The sequence below is a fragment of the Fusarium oxysporum genome, chromosome VI (assembly GCF_013085055.1).
Source record: "Fusarium oxysporum Fo47 chromosome VI, complete sequence".
In the NCBI taxonomy this organism is placed as follows: Eukaryota; Fungi; Ascomycota; class Sordariomycetes; order Hypocreales; family Nectriaceae; genus Fusarium; species Fusarium oxysporum.
In genome coordinates this window covers 460,797-480,712 of record NC_072845.1, presented here as the reverse complement: position 1 = coordinate 480,712, position 19,916 = coordinate 460,797, and the positions used below count along the sequence as shown (strand labels likewise).

General features: G+C 45.7%; 6 protein-coding genes across 6 annotated transcripts; 2 read left to right on the top strand and 4 right to left on the bottom strand.

The window, feature by feature from the left end:
* Positions 1-65: 65 nt before the first annotated feature.
* On the bottom strand, positions 66-2,117 carry FOBCDRAFT_294161 (uncharacterized protein; the record flags this gene model as incomplete). The annotated part of the gene is made up of 1 exon (XM_031187406.2): positions 66-2,117. The coding sequence occupies one exon, from the start codon at positions 2,115-2,117 to the stop codon at positions 66-68; it is 2,052 nt and encodes a 683-aa protein (XP_031038541.2).
* A 4,225-nt stretch (positions 2,118-6,342) lies between these two features.
* FOBCDRAFT_261539 (uncharacterized protein) lies at positions 6,343-8,454 on the top strand (the record flags this gene model as incomplete). Its single annotated transcript, XM_031187407.2, has 5 exons — positions 6,343-6,516; positions 6,591-6,724; positions 6,778-6,816; positions 6,871-7,474; positions 7,528-8,454. The coding sequence occupies 5 exons, from the start codon at positions 6,343-6,345 to the stop codon at positions 8,452-8,454; spliced, it is 1,878 nt and encodes a 625-aa protein (XP_031038542.2).
* Positions 8,455-10,172: 1,718 nt separating this feature from the next.
* Positions 10,173-11,988, top strand: FOBCDRAFT_320199 (fungal-specific transcription factor domain-containing protein; the record flags this gene model as incomplete). Its single annotated transcript, XM_054704923.1, has 2 exons — positions 10,173-10,215; positions 10,700-11,988. 2 exons carry the CDS (start codon positions 10,173-10,175, stop codon positions 11,986-11,988), a joined length of 1,332 nt encoding a protein of 443 aa, XP_054560898.1.
* Positions 11,989-12,000: 12 nt separating this feature from the next.
* On the bottom strand, positions 12,001-13,007 carry FOBCDRAFT_138304 (uncharacterized protein; the record flags this gene model as incomplete). Its single annotated transcript, XM_031187419.2, has 3 exons — positions 12,001-12,232; positions 12,281-12,456; positions 12,507-13,007. 3 exons carry the CDS (start codon positions 13,005-13,007, stop codon positions 12,001-12,003), a joined length of 909 nt encoding a protein of 302 aa, XP_031038554.2.
* A 352-nt stretch (positions 13,008-13,359) lies between these two features.
* On the bottom strand, positions 13,360-14,666 carry FOBCDRAFT_240648 (uncharacterized protein; the record flags this gene model as incomplete). The annotated part of the gene is made up of 7 exons (XM_059610322.1): positions 13,360-13,487; positions 13,537-13,765; positions 13,820-13,868; positions 13,910-14,115; positions 14,178-14,305; positions 14,341-14,553; positions 14,651-14,666. 7 exons carry the CDS (start codon positions 14,664-14,666, stop codon positions 13,360-13,362), a joined length of 969 nt encoding a protein of 322 aa, XP_059467320.1.
* A 2,766-nt stretch (positions 14,667-17,432) lies between these two features.
* FOBCDRAFT_240647 (general substrate transporter) lies at positions 17,433-19,130 on the bottom strand (the record flags this gene model as incomplete). The annotated part of the gene is made up of 3 exons (XM_059610321.1): positions 17,433-18,327; positions 18,398-18,893; positions 18,953-19,130. 3 exons carry the CDS (start codon positions 19,128-19,130, stop codon positions 17,433-17,435), a joined length of 1,569 nt encoding a protein of 522 aa, XP_059465067.1.
* Positions 19,131-19,916: the final 786 nt, after the last annotated feature.

Here is a 19,916-nt window from a genome sequence, read left to right as displayed (position 1 = left end):
GATGGCGTGGAGAAGGAATTGAATAATTATTATACGGTGAAGAATACTTGCTACTCCTGCGACCGTTAGGCGGTACAGCCAGGACACTCAAAGCAAGAGTTATCACTCCAGGTTCCATCCCTCGAGTGATCAGGCCAGTCCGTAAAGTCTGCCACCTTGAGCTCCCTGAACGAAAACATACACCTATCATCCTTATACCCAGACGCAACACAGTAATCCAACGCCATACAAATAGCCGCGCACTTTTCAGGTGAGCTCTGGTCAGGAAACCTCGCAAGATCCCATTGGTTATACGCCCCCCAGAAGCCTTGGTAATTGCACAAAGCGCCGGGCTTGCCTGACACAGCGCGGCAGCTATCGCCCTGGTCGTACGAGCAGTATCTCGTGGCAGGGAGAGCGGCGGTCTCAGAGCAGGTTGGACATGTCCAGCAGGAGTTATGACTCCAGACGGAGTGATCAAATGGTCTATCTTCATGAGAAATCATGTCGGAACGCTGGAGCTTCTTGGATGTAAAGAGGCAGCGGTTCTCAGTGGAGTAGTAGCCCGAGGATTCACAGTTCTTCAGAGTCTGGCAGATAGCAGCGCATTGGTAAGGACCATCTTGGTAGGGATAATCTTCGCGGGATTCTTTCCATGTTGTGCCGGTGAAGATGGCGGCCCAGATGCAGAGAGTGTCGCTGTGGTCTTTGAAGCGGTTGAACTCGCACTCTTGACCGCGGTTGTAGAGGCAGACATCAGCTGGGGATGTTGTAGTCGCTGGGCTGTCAGATGTTCTGGTAGTAAAGGTTGGCTCGGGGGCGATAGTAGTATCAGTGTTGACAGGCGTAGAAGAAACCTCAGCAACAGTTGTCTTCGCAGCTCCATGCTCACAGGCAGAGCATGCGAAGCAATCCATGCCATACCAATCAACATCAACACCATCATCCATCATATTTCGAACCTCGGAATGAGTAACAACATTGTTTGAGAAGAAACACTTCCTGGGAGCAAACATGTAACCCGCTGATTTGCAACCAGGCAGCGTCTTGCAGATCTCGGCACAGTCTTCGGCGCCGTCATACCAAGGCCGTGTCTCGTCGTCGTCTTGGTTGGGGAGCTGATATGTCAAGCCACTGTAGAGGCCGTAGACTCTGCAGTTCCATTCGGGAGTATTGTCGAAGCCGGCACGGAGTTCGCACGTTGGTTTGCAGGCGGTTTCGGTGGGTTGAGGGGGACGTGTAGTGTCGGTGTTGGGGGGAGAGGTGGTAGTGGTCTCGGGCATGGTTCTCTCAGTAAAGACCTCCGATGAGGAACTGGCAGAGGTCGTCCCGGGCTCGATGGTTCGCTCGGTAGATGTTGGCAGGGACTCGGATGTTGTAACAGGGTTTGTAGTGGGCACGCCGAAGTCGAGGACAAAGTTGCCAATGTTGGCTGGGGTGACTTGATTGGAGATGAAAATTGAGTCGACCAAGATAACAGAGATGCCGTTACCAGAACAAGTCATGGAGATGGCAAAAGTGGCAGAAGCAGATTCAGCGTCAACTTGCTCAAGAACATGAGTCCAAGACACGCTAGTTCCGACAGAGGAAAGAGACTGCGAGTAGAACTGCTTGTTGCCCAGAGCTGCAGTGACGGTACAATCCTGGCTACCAGCCGAAGCGACGAGGTAGTAGAATTGAACGGTGTACTTCCTCTGAGAGACAGTGCTCAGCGAGTTGAGAGTCTGCCAGATACTAGCAAACGATCCAGTGTCTCGCTTTCCAGCCGGGTTCCCAGAGGCAGTCAATGCAGCGCAACCATCATCGGGACTACCATCAACCTTGTAGCAACCTCCCTCGTGAAATTCAGCGTTTCCGGATGCACCGAAGTTTGTAAGTCCACTGGGTGGGTTGTTGGCATTGCGGGCGGCGAAGCTACCTCCTTCAATGGCGTTGGTGATGATGATATCGACCTCTTGAGTTGTAGTCGTCGATTGGGGAACTGTCAAGCTGGGGACTTCGGAGGTTTCGGAAATGTCGGTCGGGATGGAGGATGTAACTGCAAGACTGGAAACCAATGTTGGCCCACTGGGCTTACAAGGACCGGCAGTGGCAAGATTAGCCAGGGCCAAGCCCACGAGCGCAAGCATAGACTGCATATCGAAATAAGCTCAGTAAAAGCGACCACAAAATTGGTCAAAAAAACGAGTGAATGAGAGCTTACCTCCGCAAGACATCGTGCGATGCTGGTTTATTATGTATGGACCCCTTGTTCCGCCAAGTCTTTACTCGACTCAGCTTTGCGAAACTATTGACAGCAACACGATCGAGATTTACTGTTTTCAGGGCCCATGATCAATATTTGGGTTAGCGAGCTGTCACTATTGACAACTATTGATCGTTATAGCGGGCCGTTTAGGATGTACCTTGTAGGAATGAGTCTAGAGCCCGAGACCTAACCCGAGTTTGCGATAGCGGTTGGTACAGCGCCAATCAGGCATTACGGTTCAATCCACTACGGAATTACCGCCGATGAAATCGTCTGCCTTCAGCTACAGAAGGAAATAAGCAAGCAATATCTTCAATTGGGTAGACCATATCTGGACATATGAATAAAGTTCTGTCGAGTCCGTCAACCATCAATTACTAACATAAATACTAGCTTTCCCGCTGTTATCACTCTCCGACGAAGCAGAGGCCTAAAAGCCATAGTAATATCTTCAATCAGTGACCCTTAAGCATATTGGGCGACGAAAAACCATTCTAAAAAAAAAAGACCTTTCCTCGCTCGCAACGCAAGTCGAGGGCAAGGATAATCTCAATACCCAAAACGTAACTAATAATGCCCATTCCAAGTGCTTGGCAAAGGGTGATCAAGGTATGTTAAAAAGGCTAGGGTAGATATGCTCTAGCTACTGTTCATTGTTTCTATAACCAAGATATAAACAAGATATATTTCAAGCCAACACATGGTTAGCTAACCTAAAGGTTAAGCAGCATCCCAAACTATTTGTTTAGCCGCTTGGCTGATCCAGGCAGTAACCGGGGCAGTCCACGGAGTATCAAAAAGAGATGTCGGACCGAACATAGCTTGGAGTCTGATCCAAAGCCTTCAAAATCTTGAACGCGTTCTGGAACAAGGGCGTGAGCAGCGCTTATGGGATGCAATTCGAACAACACAAGTCGACCATTGAACAGTGGACGAAAGACCTAGACTCCCTCAAGCATGTGCTCCAGCCGTTAAACCTCAAAAAAGAACCTCATAGATCCCTGAAAAAGTTTTGTCTTATCTTGACTGACCTCGAGAAAACACTCAATGAGTGGTTGACTCATCTAAGTCAGATCCAAACAGAGCTCATATTAACCATAACGGATGTTCACAACGTGTGCTGCGAAGTAGGTAGTCAAGTAGTAACTCATGGACGAAGCTAAATATTCTCTAGATGTATTAAATGAATTTTTCACTGTTCATTGGCGAGCTGATTTGCATCCCTGTAGCATCAACTTCATTCCTAGCAAGACACCCGGTATCTACGAATGGGTTTGGTCACATTCGGCCTTCTATAACTGGGTTGAAGGCTTTTCAGCCAATGTAGATTCCTAGCTCAGATGGACTATTTGTGTCTATGGTACAAAAGTCTGCTGGAAATCTGTTCTCATCAAGTCTATCGTCCTGGAACTTGGAGAACAAGGCCAGATTGCTCTCCACTTTTCGTTATGGTCCAGCAATGAAAACCAACGAAAACTAGAAGATCTCTTAAGGAGCCTGGCGTGGCAAATTACACGGCGTACTACAGATGTCAACCTTGAGAAAGTGTCCAAGTTGTTGAATTGAAGTGACGGCATCAATAAGAGGGGCCTTGTCGAGGCAGCCGCGTTGCTTTATCTGGTATCAGCCAGAAAGTATACTTCACCATCGACGGCATTGATGGGTCTAGCGAGGACTGGGACAGTAATACAGATGGGTGTCTATCAACTATTCTGGACCTGGTCAAGAATCACACCAAACTTCACGTGCTCCTAATTGGTCAAGAGGCCTCAGGGCGAATGCTTCTCAAGAACGATGTACTAAGGCTGCAGATTACAGAACATCTCATAAGAGGGGATATAGACAAGCAAATTGCAGTTGAGAAAACCATTCGCTCCAGAACTATTCACCACTCATCAGAGCCAAGATGCAGAAACATTTAGAGTCAAAGACTTGAGTTATGTTCTTCGGGATAGCATTGGTCTCGAAAGAGCTGAGGCGTTGCTCTGGTATTGAGAATATTAGATAAACCCTGCAATAAGTTTCCCACGACCTTGATTACGAGTATCACCGACTATTCTTGCAATTAATAACTAGGACAAAGGAACTCTGAGGAAAGCTTCGATATCGATGAAGCGTGCGAGATATATTTTGTCTTCAATACTAGCTTGCCCTAGGTCCATGACGGGTGAGGATAAGATCTTAACTTATCTACAGTTTTAAATAATAATAGCCTAGTAATATAATCCTTATATACTATTAGAAAGGTCTCTTCGAGGTCGGAGGTAAGCGATAATTACATCAAGCTTAAAAAACGACGACTAAAAGCTTTCGACGCCTAGCGAGAGGTGTCAGCAGATAGGTTGGGACTACACAACATGGCGTGATTTGGGGCAATTGTTTTAGGAAGGACTAGCTGGGGATTGGTCTCTAGGAATAGATTTTATAGCGTCGTAAGCTCAAACGAATAAGCTCGCAGATCCCACATGTGACCTGAGTACTGGCTACCACAAAAAACACTGCCATAATCTCTTCTTCTTCATCCTCACTCCGTTCGCGACAGACTGATTGTCGCATCAACTATCACCTTCGATCTCTTCCAAAAGCATGTCCATTTTCTTTCTCAAACTCTTATCAACAGCCCTGGATTTGCCGCTATGTTGAAGCAGCGTCGCAGTACACGCCAACCCTGCACCCATACCGGTGTCTCGGGGAGATAGTGAAGTTGACGCTTCACCTGCCTCGAGAGATACATTCCCTTTGTATAGGAGATATCAGAGTGAGCTAGAAAGTTATGATGAGGCTGCCAAACAGGGATTGTTGAAAGACGATCTCGAGGAAAAGTCGAGACTGAAAGGAGAGCCAAGGGAAAGAATAAACAGAACAGAAAAAGAACGAAGAATAAGCCCGCAAGGGCAATCCTATCACAGAGTCTGTAAGCCCCAAATTCAATCAGGGTCTTCCAATCGAAATGGAGAAAGTGACTACTATGACATTGATCATTCTGGGCATCCCTCCAATCGCACCTTCAACCCGAACAGCATCGCCATTCCGAGAGTACTTATGACGTAACCACTAGGATCGTAGCAGCGTGGATAAAAAGTAGATAACCAGCCGGGATTTTAATAGTCCTTTATATAGTAGGGTTTAAGGTTAGTTTTAAACTAATTAGCAGCTCGACCCAGTATTAGATGATCAAGTATTAAAAACTAAGTAACATAACTTTTCTTATTAGACAATTTATAATAAGTTGCCTATAAATAGTATCTAGGGATTTGCTTGGTTTTTTGTTTGACGTTCAGCCTGGTTGCTCTCACAGTATGTATTTATTCCAAATTTGATTAATCCCAGATTAGATAAGGCTAACCAGAATTACGTGACTGTGTTGCCTTGCAGAGACTCGCTTACAGTTGCATCGTATCCGTAAGAGACATCATATCATGTCTCCTTTCTTCTGCATGTGGCTTGCACTTGGACCTCTCACAGTTCAGGAAGAAGTTACCCGGTATCATTAGCCCTAATTTCCCATGCAGATTCTTGAGACTTGAGGCTGTGAGGGCTGCTAAAGACGCTAGACTCGGGACGGGTGGCGGGGAGCCCGGACCTGACTATTAAGGTCTAGCCTTAGAGAACCAGTGGTCTGTGATTCGTTCACAGGACTATCCTTGTTTTAGCTGTGCCTTAGCTTCTAGGGTCCCTGTCAACTGGGCAGACAGTCCGCAGGGCCGCAAAGATAATTAGAGCGTCAACGACGTAGTATCTCGAGATAATATGCACAGCAACAAAGGGATAGCGATGAATGGAATTTGAATTGAGAATGTAATGCGTGGAACTCGAATGACTGGAAGAGCCACGCCTGCGGAATTGATATCTGAGTCGTTCTGCATCTTGGCGAGGTAGGCTGAGCAGTGAGCAGGGATGTAGATATCACAACCAACAGATGTTACCTTGTGATCATATATATGTGGAGGAGAAAGCCTCCGGCCCACTAATAGGATGCTGCGGAAAGTCTAGCTTTCGACAAAAGGCTCATATACAAATACCGCATCTGAGCCACAACAAAGATATACTCTACAGAACCTACGCCGTCGGCCAACACTTCCCTTTCCATCTTTCAGTTTTTCAGACTCTCCATAATGTCTAGCCCGTCCAAAGAACAAAAATGGGATCGCTATGATCTAGAGCAAAGAGGGTTTTACTACAATGACGACAGCCGTCCCCCAATGAAACCATTCCCACGGCATGTCGAGGCTCTCCGGCAGGCAATGCTTGACTTTACATGTGAAAAAGACTATGATAGGAAACTAATTGTAAGTGGAGAGACTGTATTTTACCAAAGGGCTCATCTGTTTTTCGTAGATGGTCCATCTGACTAGCGACATAGGTTAAAATCGAAGATTCGGCTATGTACTTATACGAGACCAAAAGTTCCGAGCCGGCTTGGAAAGACTTCTTTCGAGAGAATTTCTTTCGCCCTCTTCTAGATGACGTCTCCGTCTCGCAAGAAGACTCACGCAGGTCAGTTAAGAATTTTTTATCCCAAGAACTTTTAATAATATGCGACCTTTTAGAGTTTCACGGGCCAACTATTACTATGACACTGTAATATCGTAAGTAGTTTCATAAATGAGTATAAAAGCTTGCGACCAACGAGAACTTACCAGTGAATCCGAGGATCTATGGGTTACATTTGATGGAAAAGGCAGACTTGGTGATTCACTTCCTGATTTATTTTACAACAAGAAACGCCCCCAACCCGATCGTGCTTTTTATTTTCCGATATACCATCTGACGGAAGAATCTCATGTTCCTAGAATAGCTGACCGCGAGGCCCTGAAGTGGCACAAAGCATCAATGCCAGCCCTTGTGGAGTCGTTCTCATGGCCCGATCTGAAAAGCCTTTATGCCCACGGCTTACGACCATCTCCCTTCCATGCTTTCGACAAAAGGAAGCCCCTAGAAAAACACCTGAAGTGCTTTCCATGGCTCGTTATTGAGCACAAGAAGATGCCTGAGACTGGCGAGAAATTGAAGGAGGTTGCTTATTGCCAAGCGGTCAATGGTAGCGGATGCGCCGTCAGGTTGAACCAGATCGCTGCAAAGTATACTCCTGAGTTGGCTAGACAGGCACATGTCCCTCCGATTCCAGCTGTGACCACAGTTGGGCCTGAAGTCAAGGTCTGGATAACGTATTATATCAAAGACTTTTTCCCATATTTCGACGATGAATACGACGAACAGCAGTTCCGCAGACACGATTCAGCTTATGTAAGTACATATTTAGGAATCCGAGGCTGAGTTAGATTTATAATTCTTGGTAGATGATGCAATGCATTTGGGATGGAGATATGACTGAACCTGAGGATATTGTCAAGTTCAGACTCATACTCGAAAACATCCACACCTGGGCAACGCGAGTTTTCAAGCCATTGATCACCACATATATTGATCAATGGAGGTTTGTTCACTCTCCCTCTAGCCAACAGAGAATGGAGCTCTCGAGAAGTGCACTTCGATTTGTTCAGCGCGCTCTGGATGGACAGCCACACCCCGAAGATGATGATCTGGATCAAGATGCCAATATAAGGCTAATGGAACTCTGCGATACATTCGTTCAAGCTGCGCACCAAATTATGGACGAGAAGCTTGAGAGGCTACGCCTGAAGAACCTGCAAGATTCGTCCTTTAACCTTTCGCGCAGAAGGACACGCGCAGCCAGCGAACAACCTACACAAACCATGAGTTGCTTGAGTCCTGATGTTGCACTATCACCTCCGCACACTGATCCGCGTGGAAGCCCAAGGTTTCGAGCACAAAGCGTTTCACGGCCATGTACTCCATCAAGCCCGACTCCTGGCGCGAGGTCCAGAGTACAGCAAGTCGCTTCACCTCTCCAGATAGCCATGGCAACCGCGGCAGCCAGGGGGGCCAAGAGACGAGAAAGCGGGAGTAACTCCCTCGAATCACCCCCTGAAATCGTACCTCAACTGATTCTCACACCTGAGGGGGCGGCTGATTACAAGGTCCTCGATGACTCGCCTTCAATTGAATCGTCAAGCATCGACACACCAGCTGACGAGATATATGGGGAAATCTTGATGCCCGGCGCCTTTCCACCAGTCACGCCAGCCAAATTCGTACAGTCTTCTGTTTCTGATATCGTTCCCAATGAGGATGGGGTGGTGTCTAGTCACTTGCAAAACCTATCAAAGGGCTTCGCCAATATGTTCCTGGGACGAACTCCATAGTGAGAATGATGAAGCGAACGGTAGCAGCAGTACAGCTTGCTTGTAGATAAGTGTACTTTTATGTAGTTGTTGAAATTGATAGGTTATTATTTCTATGATATAGCCTTACCCAGTGAAGTACCAGTCATTCTGAAACTTTTCATCGCATACTTGACTTATGCCCTGGCATGCGACGCGTAAAAGAAGCTCAAATAGTGACTCGTATGAGTCTCTGAACCCTTCCAACTTCCTTCTATATGGATATCACGCCATCCAGTGACACAAAAATACTCCGGACGGAAACGGTGATGAATAAGTGGACAAACTTGTCTTTATGGTGCTTAATTAGCTAAAGTGTACACAAAGATAAGACTAATAAACCTCGAACTTCCACTTTCGTTTTATTTAAATAAAATATATACTCTATCATCTAATCAAATTTCATGCTTACCGTCTGTATAGTCCTTATAACCACGTTCCAACCCTACTTAGATGCCAAGAATTCACAACCTACCTCCTAACATTAGCGACCTACGGCAACGAGTTGTACTAATACACAAGCGGGCCGTCTGGTGCAACCTCGTTTTAATATCTCAGTAGCTATTACGCGGCATATGGTCAGTTTATAGAAGGTCCCTGGAATTTATGCTTAATCTGAGAACCGCGTTACTAGGAACTTATGAAGTTCGTGTGACCTTGGTTTCACTGGTGTAATATATCTCCTGCCATGATCAAGTCCAGAGTCAGATCATAATACGCAATATGCTCTAGGATACAGTTCCTTCCTAACATAGCCACTCAGAGAGATGCAAGCTTTTTTCTATATAATTAATAATCGCCATAATTGAGATATTTTAGTCACTAGCCAAGCTCTACCTTAAGTATCTTTAGCATCTATCTTACTTAAGTCTAAATCTCTGTCTTCAGGTTCTATTATTATGCATAGTATTCTTACTCTCGCAGCCCTTATTAGACTATTAAATGCCGCTGCTATTGACCCTTATAAGGCTAAACCTCTCTTTAAGATTAGGCTTGGACCTGGCGATGTTTACATTGTTACCGAAAAGGAAAAGTTCGAATTGAGAGCTATAAGTCCACTCTCTTAAAATAATAACTTATTTGACTTCTATCCAACTTTCACAAGGCGGCATAATATTTATCGATATCACCGAACTTAATAAGCCTGGTTTTAGCCTTTAATTCCTCGCCAGCACAGTTGCTTAGATAATAGCTATTAATACTGAAATTCCTAAGCTCAGCCAGACTAACATAAAGAGCATATTAACTAAGTTTACTAAGTTCTAGAATAGGTATTATAAGTCTACCTATAGATAATAGTCTATTAAGTAGCTGTTTAAATGAGTCTAGTTTATTATTACTATTAGTATAATAAAGAATACTAAGGTTAAGAAGTTTACCTACTTTACTTTCCAATAGCCTAGTATTATTGTTACTATTATTAGAAAGAGCGCTACTACTATTATTATTAGTACTTACTAGGGCTTTATTAACTCTTAAATCCCTAATACTAGAAGGTCTTCTAGTGCTAGTAAGTCTATTACTTGGCATAGTTAAGCAATTACTAATAATCATAGATAATAATAGCACCAGAACTATTAATATCCTTAAGGTATTCTAAGTCCTTTTATCTAACGTAAGGGTTTTATCTAGCCAGGCTCCTAATACTGTTTAGTTCTATTACTACTCTACCGGAGGGTTGTTGTTCGGGTTCGGTTAGCATGGCTTCAGACCTGGATGGTGAAGACTTGGATGAATGGTGTGGTAAGTGAATCGCTGTCATATCATGGGCGTATGCAGCTAGTAATGAGATCAAAGGGTCCTTTAAAATTTATGCCGTTAAAAAGTAAATGCAATGAGAGACCAAGGAAAGGTGTATATGGGGTCTGGGACTTACTCCCAGCATAAATAGCTAAACTAAATATATTATACGTCTAAACAAGGGGCCCAAATGGATATTCACACCTAGATCCAAACTCATTGTCCTACATATGCGGTAACAATTCTCCTCAAAGTCCTCACACTAATACTTTTCAACGCTAACTAAAACTTAACTTACAGCAAGTTAGGTAGTTGATTTACGAAAGTAAAGCACGTGATGTAACTGCGGGGTACTTGGATTTCAGCCAATACTCCGCCCCTCGCTGTCAGCATCAAGTAAGAGAAATGCATAATGCCACGGCCAAAGGGTAAAGGCAAGATTAAGACCACTGAAAGTATAGCCATTCACTCACTCACCCCATCCTAGGTTGCTCGATTTGCTCGACACGAAGGATCATCTGCGATCTTGGTCAACCGAGCTGTCAGAAATGTATTGGCAGGGGATTTACCTGCCCTGGGTATGGTCCAAGACTTCGATGGGTTCAGGGCGTGGCTATTCGTGGTCATCTTCGGGGTGTCCAATTTCCTATCCCCGAGGCTCCGGCATCCACCTCTACGCGAAGTTTTGACAGCAACACTCAACAACTGTTAGACTATTATGACAAGAATATCGCCGGGTTAATGGTCTGGATCGACTCGGAAAAGAATTATTACCGCAAAAAGGTTCTACCTTTGGCTCAGACGAATGAAGCAGTCCGTCTCGCTATATGCGCAGTCTCGGCCCAGCATGCAGCAAGAGACTTCACGCCATCAACCGTTTATGAGAAAGATAGGGACCATGTCTTGTCAATGATCATGCGCGGTGTTGACGACATGACCGCACATCCCCAGCTTACAGTGACTGCCGATACAGCAGAATGGATGCTTTCGTCGATGATGGTCCTATCATCCTACGAGCTAGCACATACTGGCGGTGCAGATGCTGCTGATTTCCATCGAAAGGCAGCTCGTGCTCTAGTCAACACTCTATCCACCCTGGACTTTCCCAAGAGTAGCCTTTTCGGCTTTTTACAGAACCAGCTTTCCATGTATGATATCTTCGCATGTACTACTATCCTCGACGCGTCAGATGTACAAGATGCAATTAGGCCAGTTGAGTACGGGGATGATAAGTCATTCTCCGCGTATCTACTGATTCTTCATGATGCGACGCTCATATCTCGAGGCGATTCAGCTCAGGACTCAACTCGGGATTGGAGGAGCGAGTTTGTTCAAGCACGAGGGGAGACATTAATGGAAGTTGGCAGCAGCGGGGTGTGCTCGAGTGCTGATCGTGGGGACTTTATACGTCTACTTGACGCCTACCACAATGCTGCTCTGCTGTATACTGCACGATGCCTTGGTCATCAATATGGCCCGGAAGAGACAGTCGGCCTGTTCGACTTGTTTCGACTACTGACTGGTATGGAGAATCTACACGAGTGGATTCATAACCTCGCATGGCCAATCTTCATCGCCGGGACAGAATGCTATGGAGATGGCGACAGGCAACTCATTTTGAGAGATCTATACCAGAGCTTATCTGATGTCACAGGGTTCAAACACCACGGAGATGTTCTCACTTTTCTCGAGACATTCTGGTCCAGCGGAGAATCAGACTGGCGCATACTGGCGAAGCAATGGGAAGGTCTCGGTAGAAGAATCCTAGCAGTTTGAGAAACAAACTATTTACTTCTTAACAGTCTCTTCGTCCTCAATTCCAAAGATGACTTTCATCGGATCTCGATACTTGTAGAAGCCCAAAGCCGGTGGACAAATGCCATACCCTAACAATCTGAGCATCTTCGGGGGGAAGTTCCGGGTTTTTGCAACCTCTGGGGGAATGCTCAGGTACTGGTTTTCTTCCTGCCTCAAGGTTCCCTTGCACATGAAGATACCGACAGTTTCTCGGGCATCATCCCTTTCCATGTTAGCTTGCACAATACTAGAAAAAGCACAATACGCTTACTTGGTGATGTTGGCTCCGCCTGCATGATAAACGTTGCCCAGGAACAGCATAGCATCGCCAATTTCAAGCTCTCCGGGTATTGCCTCTTCGTCTAGTGGGCACCTATCAGGGCCCCAGAGATGACTCTTTGGGATGACAATGGTCGCGCCATTCTCTTTTGTCGTCTTGGTCAAAGCCTGGTGACGTTAGATAATCGGAACTGTGCAAAGAAAGAGGATGGGCTTACCGTCACGCAACCGAGCATCACGGGCATGTCGCAATTCCTAGGATGATAATCCGAATCATCTCTATGAAGAGCCTGCTGCTTTCCACCAGGCTCAACGCGAAATCCAACAGCACTAGCAATGTACGGCTTTCCGAAAACCGTCAACTGCTCTTGGCCTTCCCAGTATGTGTACTTGCTACCCAGGACCTTTTCAGCAACGGATTGGAACAGAGGGTTGATAGCTAGTTCGACACATGCGTCTGAGGTAGCAAAGAAACCAGTTGCTCGCTTGGTGGTGGGAGGAAAGAAGCCGGAATCATCTTTGACATCTGAGTCAAAGAGTGGTTTCAGGTCGCTTCGGATCTGCTCACATAGAGACTTAGAAGCTATGCCTTTGACTATCAAGGCACCGTCTCTCTCTAGGGCGTTGATGATTGTGTCTGCAGTTGTTCCGGGGTCGTTGGCATGCAATGTCGAGATTGCATTTCCTGCCTCTGTGGGATAGGTTGATGAAGAGCACATGTTTACAGCCGATAGAAAATTGACAGACAAAAACAAAGTAATCTAATATTTGGAGAACAATTTTAGGAACTGCAATTGCGAGTTATATGCTTTTTTAAAACTTATTGGTTGGTCTAGTTCCAAACTTCTTACCCTTTCTCACATCAGCAACTTAATTAAGAAGTTAAATCGAGATTTCTCCCGGTAACTTCCTAGATCAGTATAGCCTCCGCTTTATGTGGGTCTTCTCATCCCAACATCCAAAAAGGAACACTCGGCAGTTAACCTAGCAATTAGTTTACTCCTTTACTCTTCTGATAGTGCTTCATGTGCTCTTAAAGCAAAGGTCTGGGAATTGTAGTTACCTCCTCCATCACCGACCCTTGAGCTGCCTATTTTCATCTAGCCCCAAAGCACCATTGAACTCTTGGATAATCTCCTCAGGGGTGTTCCAGTCATCCATCGAAAGCTCTGCTTCAATCTTTCTTAACACTCTTCCACCTCGTGATATTTTCCCAAATCTTCCCCTTGTCTTCATCACTCAACGTACCAAGAAACTCTTCCAGAGCTTGAGCCAAAGGATTCTTGCTTTTCAGTTCTGTTCCAGAGGTCTCGGGCTCCTTTGTATCCACAAACATTGCTCTCACGTGCTTGAACAAGTACGTTGGAAATGCCAAAAATACAAAAGAAATAAGATAAGCGCCGGTTATCAGTGTTGTATCTTGCATGATCCATAGGGTTGTCCGTTTATCTTCCGCTTTGGCCAGTAGGCCGTAAGACTAGGGATTTTCTTTCACAAGTTGCTTCATGATTGGGACCGATTGGCTGCACACTTGGACGAAATGAGAGTATGTGTCTTTGGTCGTCCAGAAGGTCAAATTGCTTGCTGTCAGAGGCCGCATTTGTCCAAAGTAGCTGGTAACGCGCCGGGAATGATCGTTTCTTGTAAGGGTAGCTCGAATACCCGCACGGATACCGGTTCATGGTACGGAAATTCCGGGTGCTCCGTGGTTGCTGTCGCGTTGATGGAGAAGTGCAATAGTGCCGGCGCATTTACGCGCCGTGATGCGCATAAGAAAGTCTTGTGGCAAGACATGTAATGAAAGTTTGGCCGTCCCAGCGCCTCATGCTTGTCTCTTTATTTCAGAAGCTTAACGAATGTTTGGTCTCAAGGATCATGAAGCATCGGACCGTCGGGCTGTTTTTCCAAGGCTCCATTTGCGCCGATAGATACATCCAATGCTGCCATGGCTCGCCATCCGAATAGCGACGGGTCCTTCGATACAAATTGTCCAGACTTGCCATATTCTCAACATTCACTGTACTCCAGTCTTGGGGCTTCAGAGCCCCAGACGAGAAGTCCAATCGAGCGAGCTCTGGATCTGAGATATGGCATACACAGGGTTGAAATCATCAATGAATCTGTGTCCAGCTGCATCACCGACAAACTGCAGCAATTTGATATTGAAGAGGCCGTTGACGAGGAGGGGAGGAAGCTCATCTATAGTTCCCATATACCAGGGGACAAGAATAGGTCCTTGGATAAGCCCGAGTAATGCCGTGAGTGCTTGTTTAGAAGTTAGTGTCTTTGAAGCTATCTACTTGCAACGTCCTGACTGATTAATTATATTTTATAGAGTTATATACCGTATAATAGGTTCTACAGTTCGCAAGTGCCATTAATTTAATTTAAATATATAATTAAACTTCGTTAGAGAATTAATATCTTAATTATAATAGTTAAGGAAATCATAATTATATTATAATAAATAAATAATTAAATTAAAGGAAGCAAGCCCTTTAATTAGTATAGAATATTAGGCCTTTATAAACCTATCTAAATTAAAAGTAGAAGTAAGTAGGCAAGGAACCGCTGGCATTAATGGCAGGAGAAATACTAAAACTTAGCTTATTAGGAGTGTCTTACTTACCCTGATATTTACGTTAATAAGTCCACCTAATTTCTAGATTTTAACTCCCTAAAGAATATAAATAGCTATGCAAGAGTAGTTTTTACATCCAATATCCTACTAAGGGTTTCTCAGGACTAGGCCTTAGCAACGCTCCTTAGTATCAGCCGGTCCTCTCTTTCGGGATAACTCAAGACGCTTATGTGCTTTAGTAGGTGGTCTTGACTCTCTGAACTTGAGGTACTGACATTATATATCTATAAGCCATCTATATGCATCTATTTAGCGCGTATAGGTAGGTAGCATAGGATAGAATAACTACTGAAAGGTTTAACCTTAGAGATATTAGCCCAGTGGGTGACAATTAAATCAATCATCCGTGGCCCTTGGTTAGACAATTGAGCAAGTAGATAGGGTCACTGTTATACCTTGGCCTGGCTATCTTCCCTCCTGTTTTGATGCCCCGGGGAACTAGCTCATTATTATGAACTCTTGCATGGAAATAGGTCAACAGGGACTTCTAAAGGGCCAATTTAAATCTCGATTTGTATAGAATTATCGACATCTAAGGCTGAAGTGGATTATATGCTGGTTGACTCAGCTTTATCAGCCTGGCAGATTGTCGCCCATCCTAGGACTCCATACTTTAGATTCGCCAAGTATTATTGCCACTCATTGGATTAAACTGAGTAAAAAGACCTGTTTGGACGACGAATATGAATGGGGGCAAGCAGTGACATAGAAAAGCCGGCCTAGGAGCGAAAACGGGTAGTACTGGAATCACAGACTCCCAAGCGTCAACATGTGGTGGGCGTATTTGATACAGTTGGAATAAAGTTAAGCCCTTCAAGACTTTAAATAAGATCATGCGTTTATAGTTAGATGCGGAAAAGTAAGAATTTTCCTGTCCGTTTTGACCATGCCGTGGGATTGGGTCCCAGATACTAGGCTTCTTGATGCGCAAGGTGATTGACGGCCTCAACAATTCACCAGTTCCTGTTAACGTATTAAATCCCCTATATTAGTTTCTTGGGACAAACCCCCGGCGATGCAAGCTATAGTTGCTTAACGTGATAGTCAATTCTGACGGAATGGGAGACATTGTGGTAGCCGAGCAGGTCGAATAGCTGAGATCCCCAATAAACGAGCCATTCGTAAGCTCTATCTTTAGTGATGTATGACGGTCAGGAACATTCCCCCCCAACCCACGGGATCTGGCGGTCCACATGTTGGGGGCAGGTAAATCGCGGGAAGAAACCCTCGCGTCGGTCCAGAAACAAACCGACAGTTGCCCTCAACGGCTACTAGCATAGAGCGGATGAATTGAATAAACCGGTACTTGCGATGTTCCAGGGATGGGGACTTTGGAGTACGAAACAAGAGGCGCGAGTGTCATATAGAGCCTGGGGAGATGGCGACAACGAGGTATCACTTCTAATGCTCATCAATTGTATGGACGATCTTCATGACGGAGGAGCATCTATACACTTGCTGCTTTTACTACTAAGCGATTTTGGTAACTTAACAAGTGCCTGTGCCTGGCTGCCTAGGCGATTGGTCTTGTTGGTGAGAGTGCCAGATTAGTGGCCGAGCAGGAGCACAGATCTGGCCCCCCTCTAGTGTCGTGCTCTGCGTGTTGGATATCGCGGTCTTAAAGCGCCCGGAGAGAATTTACATGTATGGATGAAGATTGTTCAGCGCCGAATACATTCACCTCCTGGCCTGCACCAGCCGTCGAGTCTCGTGTTTACGAAGGCGGTGTACCCGAGGGTTTGCTGCAACCTCAAATGAGCAACGTCCTGACAAAACTACCTAACAACAAAGCCAGTTCCCAATGAAGATCCTTGGGCAAACCATCTATTCATTAAGAGCGCGCATAATGATTTGGGACGGGCCCGTCCATGGACATCTCTATGATAGGCTCCGCCAAGTGCCCGGACGCTTCAGTGGTTTTCCATGGCCATCCACGGAAGGGAATTCCCACCAGAAATATCCCTCACCAAGGCTCAATACGCGACCCTCCACACAGGAAACACCTCCTCAGGGCCAGACAACATCATGGTCAAGCTCCTCGAGGCCATATGGCATGTCATCGGGACGCACGTCCGCCACCTTTCCAGGCATGCCTCACTATAAGATGCCATCCAGAACCATTTAGGGAGACGGAAGTGATCATAATTACGAAACCGGGATAAAGGGATTTTACGAAGCCGCGAACATGGCGACCGATCTCACTACTCTCCTGCCTCGGCAAAGGTCTATAATAATTAAATTATAGAAATATAATTTTTGCGCAGCTAATTACCATAACGAGTGTTATTTAGAAACCAGCAGGCTATGCTCTCGAAAACCAACGAATGAATCCTCCAGTCCATATGATAACTGTTAAACTAGATCTGGTGAATCTCTGGGCAAGAATGGAAAATGAATGTGGGAAATTAAGAATGTAGGAAACCAGGCACATGACCTTGAAAGTCATATAGAGACGGAAGTGGCAGCAAAAGCCTGCCCTACCGCTCAAATGACAAGATCCTTCTCAGACCCTCTCCCTTTCCTCACGCAACACCTCCATTTTGTCATTTTCCACCATCTCCACGTTTGCCCCCTCTCCTTCCATAACCACAGCAACTTCCTCGAGTGAAACACCTTTCGTTTCGGGATAGATCAGCCAGATCGTGAAAGTCTCGACTCCCAGCAGAATGACATACACTAGATAGTATCGCCACTTGAGGTTATCAAGACCAATTGGGTTCACAAATTGGTTAAAGCCAGTACCACCCTTGTTCGCCAACTGCATAATTGCAATACCCTTAGCCCGATGGATGAATGGGAACACCTCAGAAATATAGAGATATTGTAGAGGCATCATCAGGTTGTAAAAGGCATAGTAGATAAAGATCAATGCCACGACTGCAATTGCAGCAGAGTTATTGGTTTCATCTCCAGCAAAGACGGCAGATGCTCCTGTCCAGCAAGCAAATACAGCACACATCGAGCCAAAGCCAATAAGGAGTTGCGTGCGGCGGGGGAACAAGCCTGTGCCGAAATTGGCAGCTGCAGCTCCGGTAAGGAGGTTCCAGCAGCTAAGTGAGAGGTTGATCTGTTGCTGACGCAGGCGACTGGTGATTCCAACGGTTGCTAGAACCTTAGCCAGGTAGTAGCTAACAAGTCCGTTTCCAGCCCATTGGGAGAAAAGTCCAACGCAAAGGGCAACTGCCACACGACGAAGATTGGTTCGAGTCGTGAAAAGCTCGCGCCAGGGACGTGTAGACGCCTCCTTCTCAAGTCGCAGTGTTTCGCTGATTTGACGGAATTCGGCGGCAACAAACGCTGAATCGGGGTCGCCCTCGCCATGGAATTCGACCAAGATAGCTAGAGCTTCTTCGTGGCGGTCTCGGGAGATGAGCCAGCGAGGGGATTCTGGTACGAACCTAGATTCGGAAAGGGAAAGGGTCAGCATAACCATTCAGGTTCATGATGGGGTTCTCTATTTTCTCTTACCATACGAAGCCCAATTGCAGTAGTGACGGCACAATTTGGAAAATTGTCGGGAGGCGCCAGCTCCAGTCCGTCGTCCAGTTATAAGTGCCGAGTGTTAGGCCTGCCGCTAGGATTGAGCCAACATACCACGAGACTTGGAAGCAGCCTATAATGACTGCACGTTCCTTGGGATAACACAATTCGGTCAGAAGCTGAGCCGCTCCCGATAGGCAAATCGTCAAACCGAATCCCATGATAACCCGTGATGCGATAAGCATCCCGATATTGAGAGACGCAGTTTGAATAATAACCCCAATGGTGACAATGATGGAGCCGAGGATTACGCTCATCTTTCGACCCCAACGATCATTCAAGTAGGGTATGATAGGCACTGCTGCAACTGAGCCGATGGCCATCGATGCCGATATAAGGCCTAGAGTCGCTTTCTCAGGATAGCCAAAGTGCGACTGCCACTTGTCAATGGCCTGGAGACCATTCAGAACACTCCCATCGAAACCTTTCAGTCGCAGGTGTTAACTCCTATTCCAATCCGGTGATATAAGGAGAGATACTTGCCTGTAGTGATTTCAACACCTAGACCTGCGGGTACCAATAGGCCATAGAGTCTCCTGAGATTTCTCTTTTGGTGCCAGGGAGTCTTGTCTTCAGCGAGCAGGCGTGACACTTCGGAGGCGGCCGCAACGTCGCCAACATTGCGGTCGTGTCGGGCTGTGCCGGCGGCCTTGGTCGACATGTTTGATAATCTCTGGAGCAAGACAAATTTCGTGAACTATGGTTCCAATGTCTTGATGCCACGGGGAATGAAATTGGACTGTATGTGAGGACGCAAGGCTGCTTTATTCTCGTCTCCATCTTTCACGAACATCCCTTAGTGTAAGATCATGAGCCTGGACGGGTCAAATGTGACCGAGCTCGGCCTCAAATCGCATCCGATGAATGGACCCCACACCAGCTGGGGTGCTTGGAATTGAACCAGAATCAGGGTCAGGGTACTAACGCCAGGGCCAAGTTTAGCCGGCCGATCATTTTACCAGGATCTCTCGGGTCATACTGCCGGCTATTCATGCAATCCACCTCGACTCATACAGCGAGGTGCAATAAGTTTGAAGACACCAAGAGGTACCGACGATCGAGGCTAGCCGAAACGGGCAGCTGTTATGCTGCTGCTGTGATGTTATAAACAAGGTTAATTAGAACAGCTTTAGTACTTTAGATACTAACCTCTGTAGTAATTATAGCTAGAACATAGTTCGGCATAGTTACACAAAGGTTCTTTAAGACCCTATCTTTAATATTATCCTAAGCCTTAATATAGCTAAGACTAAGGCATAATATATATCAATTATATCCTCTGTATAAGTTAATTGCATATATCACTAATATATCTATACTTTTATTAACACCTATAGATTCTCTATAGGATTTAGGTTAGGTAAATAAGGCAGCTAAGTAATTAAATTAACCCCTAGCTCTTCTAATAAGGACTTAATAGTCTAGGCTATATATAAGGTATTATTAT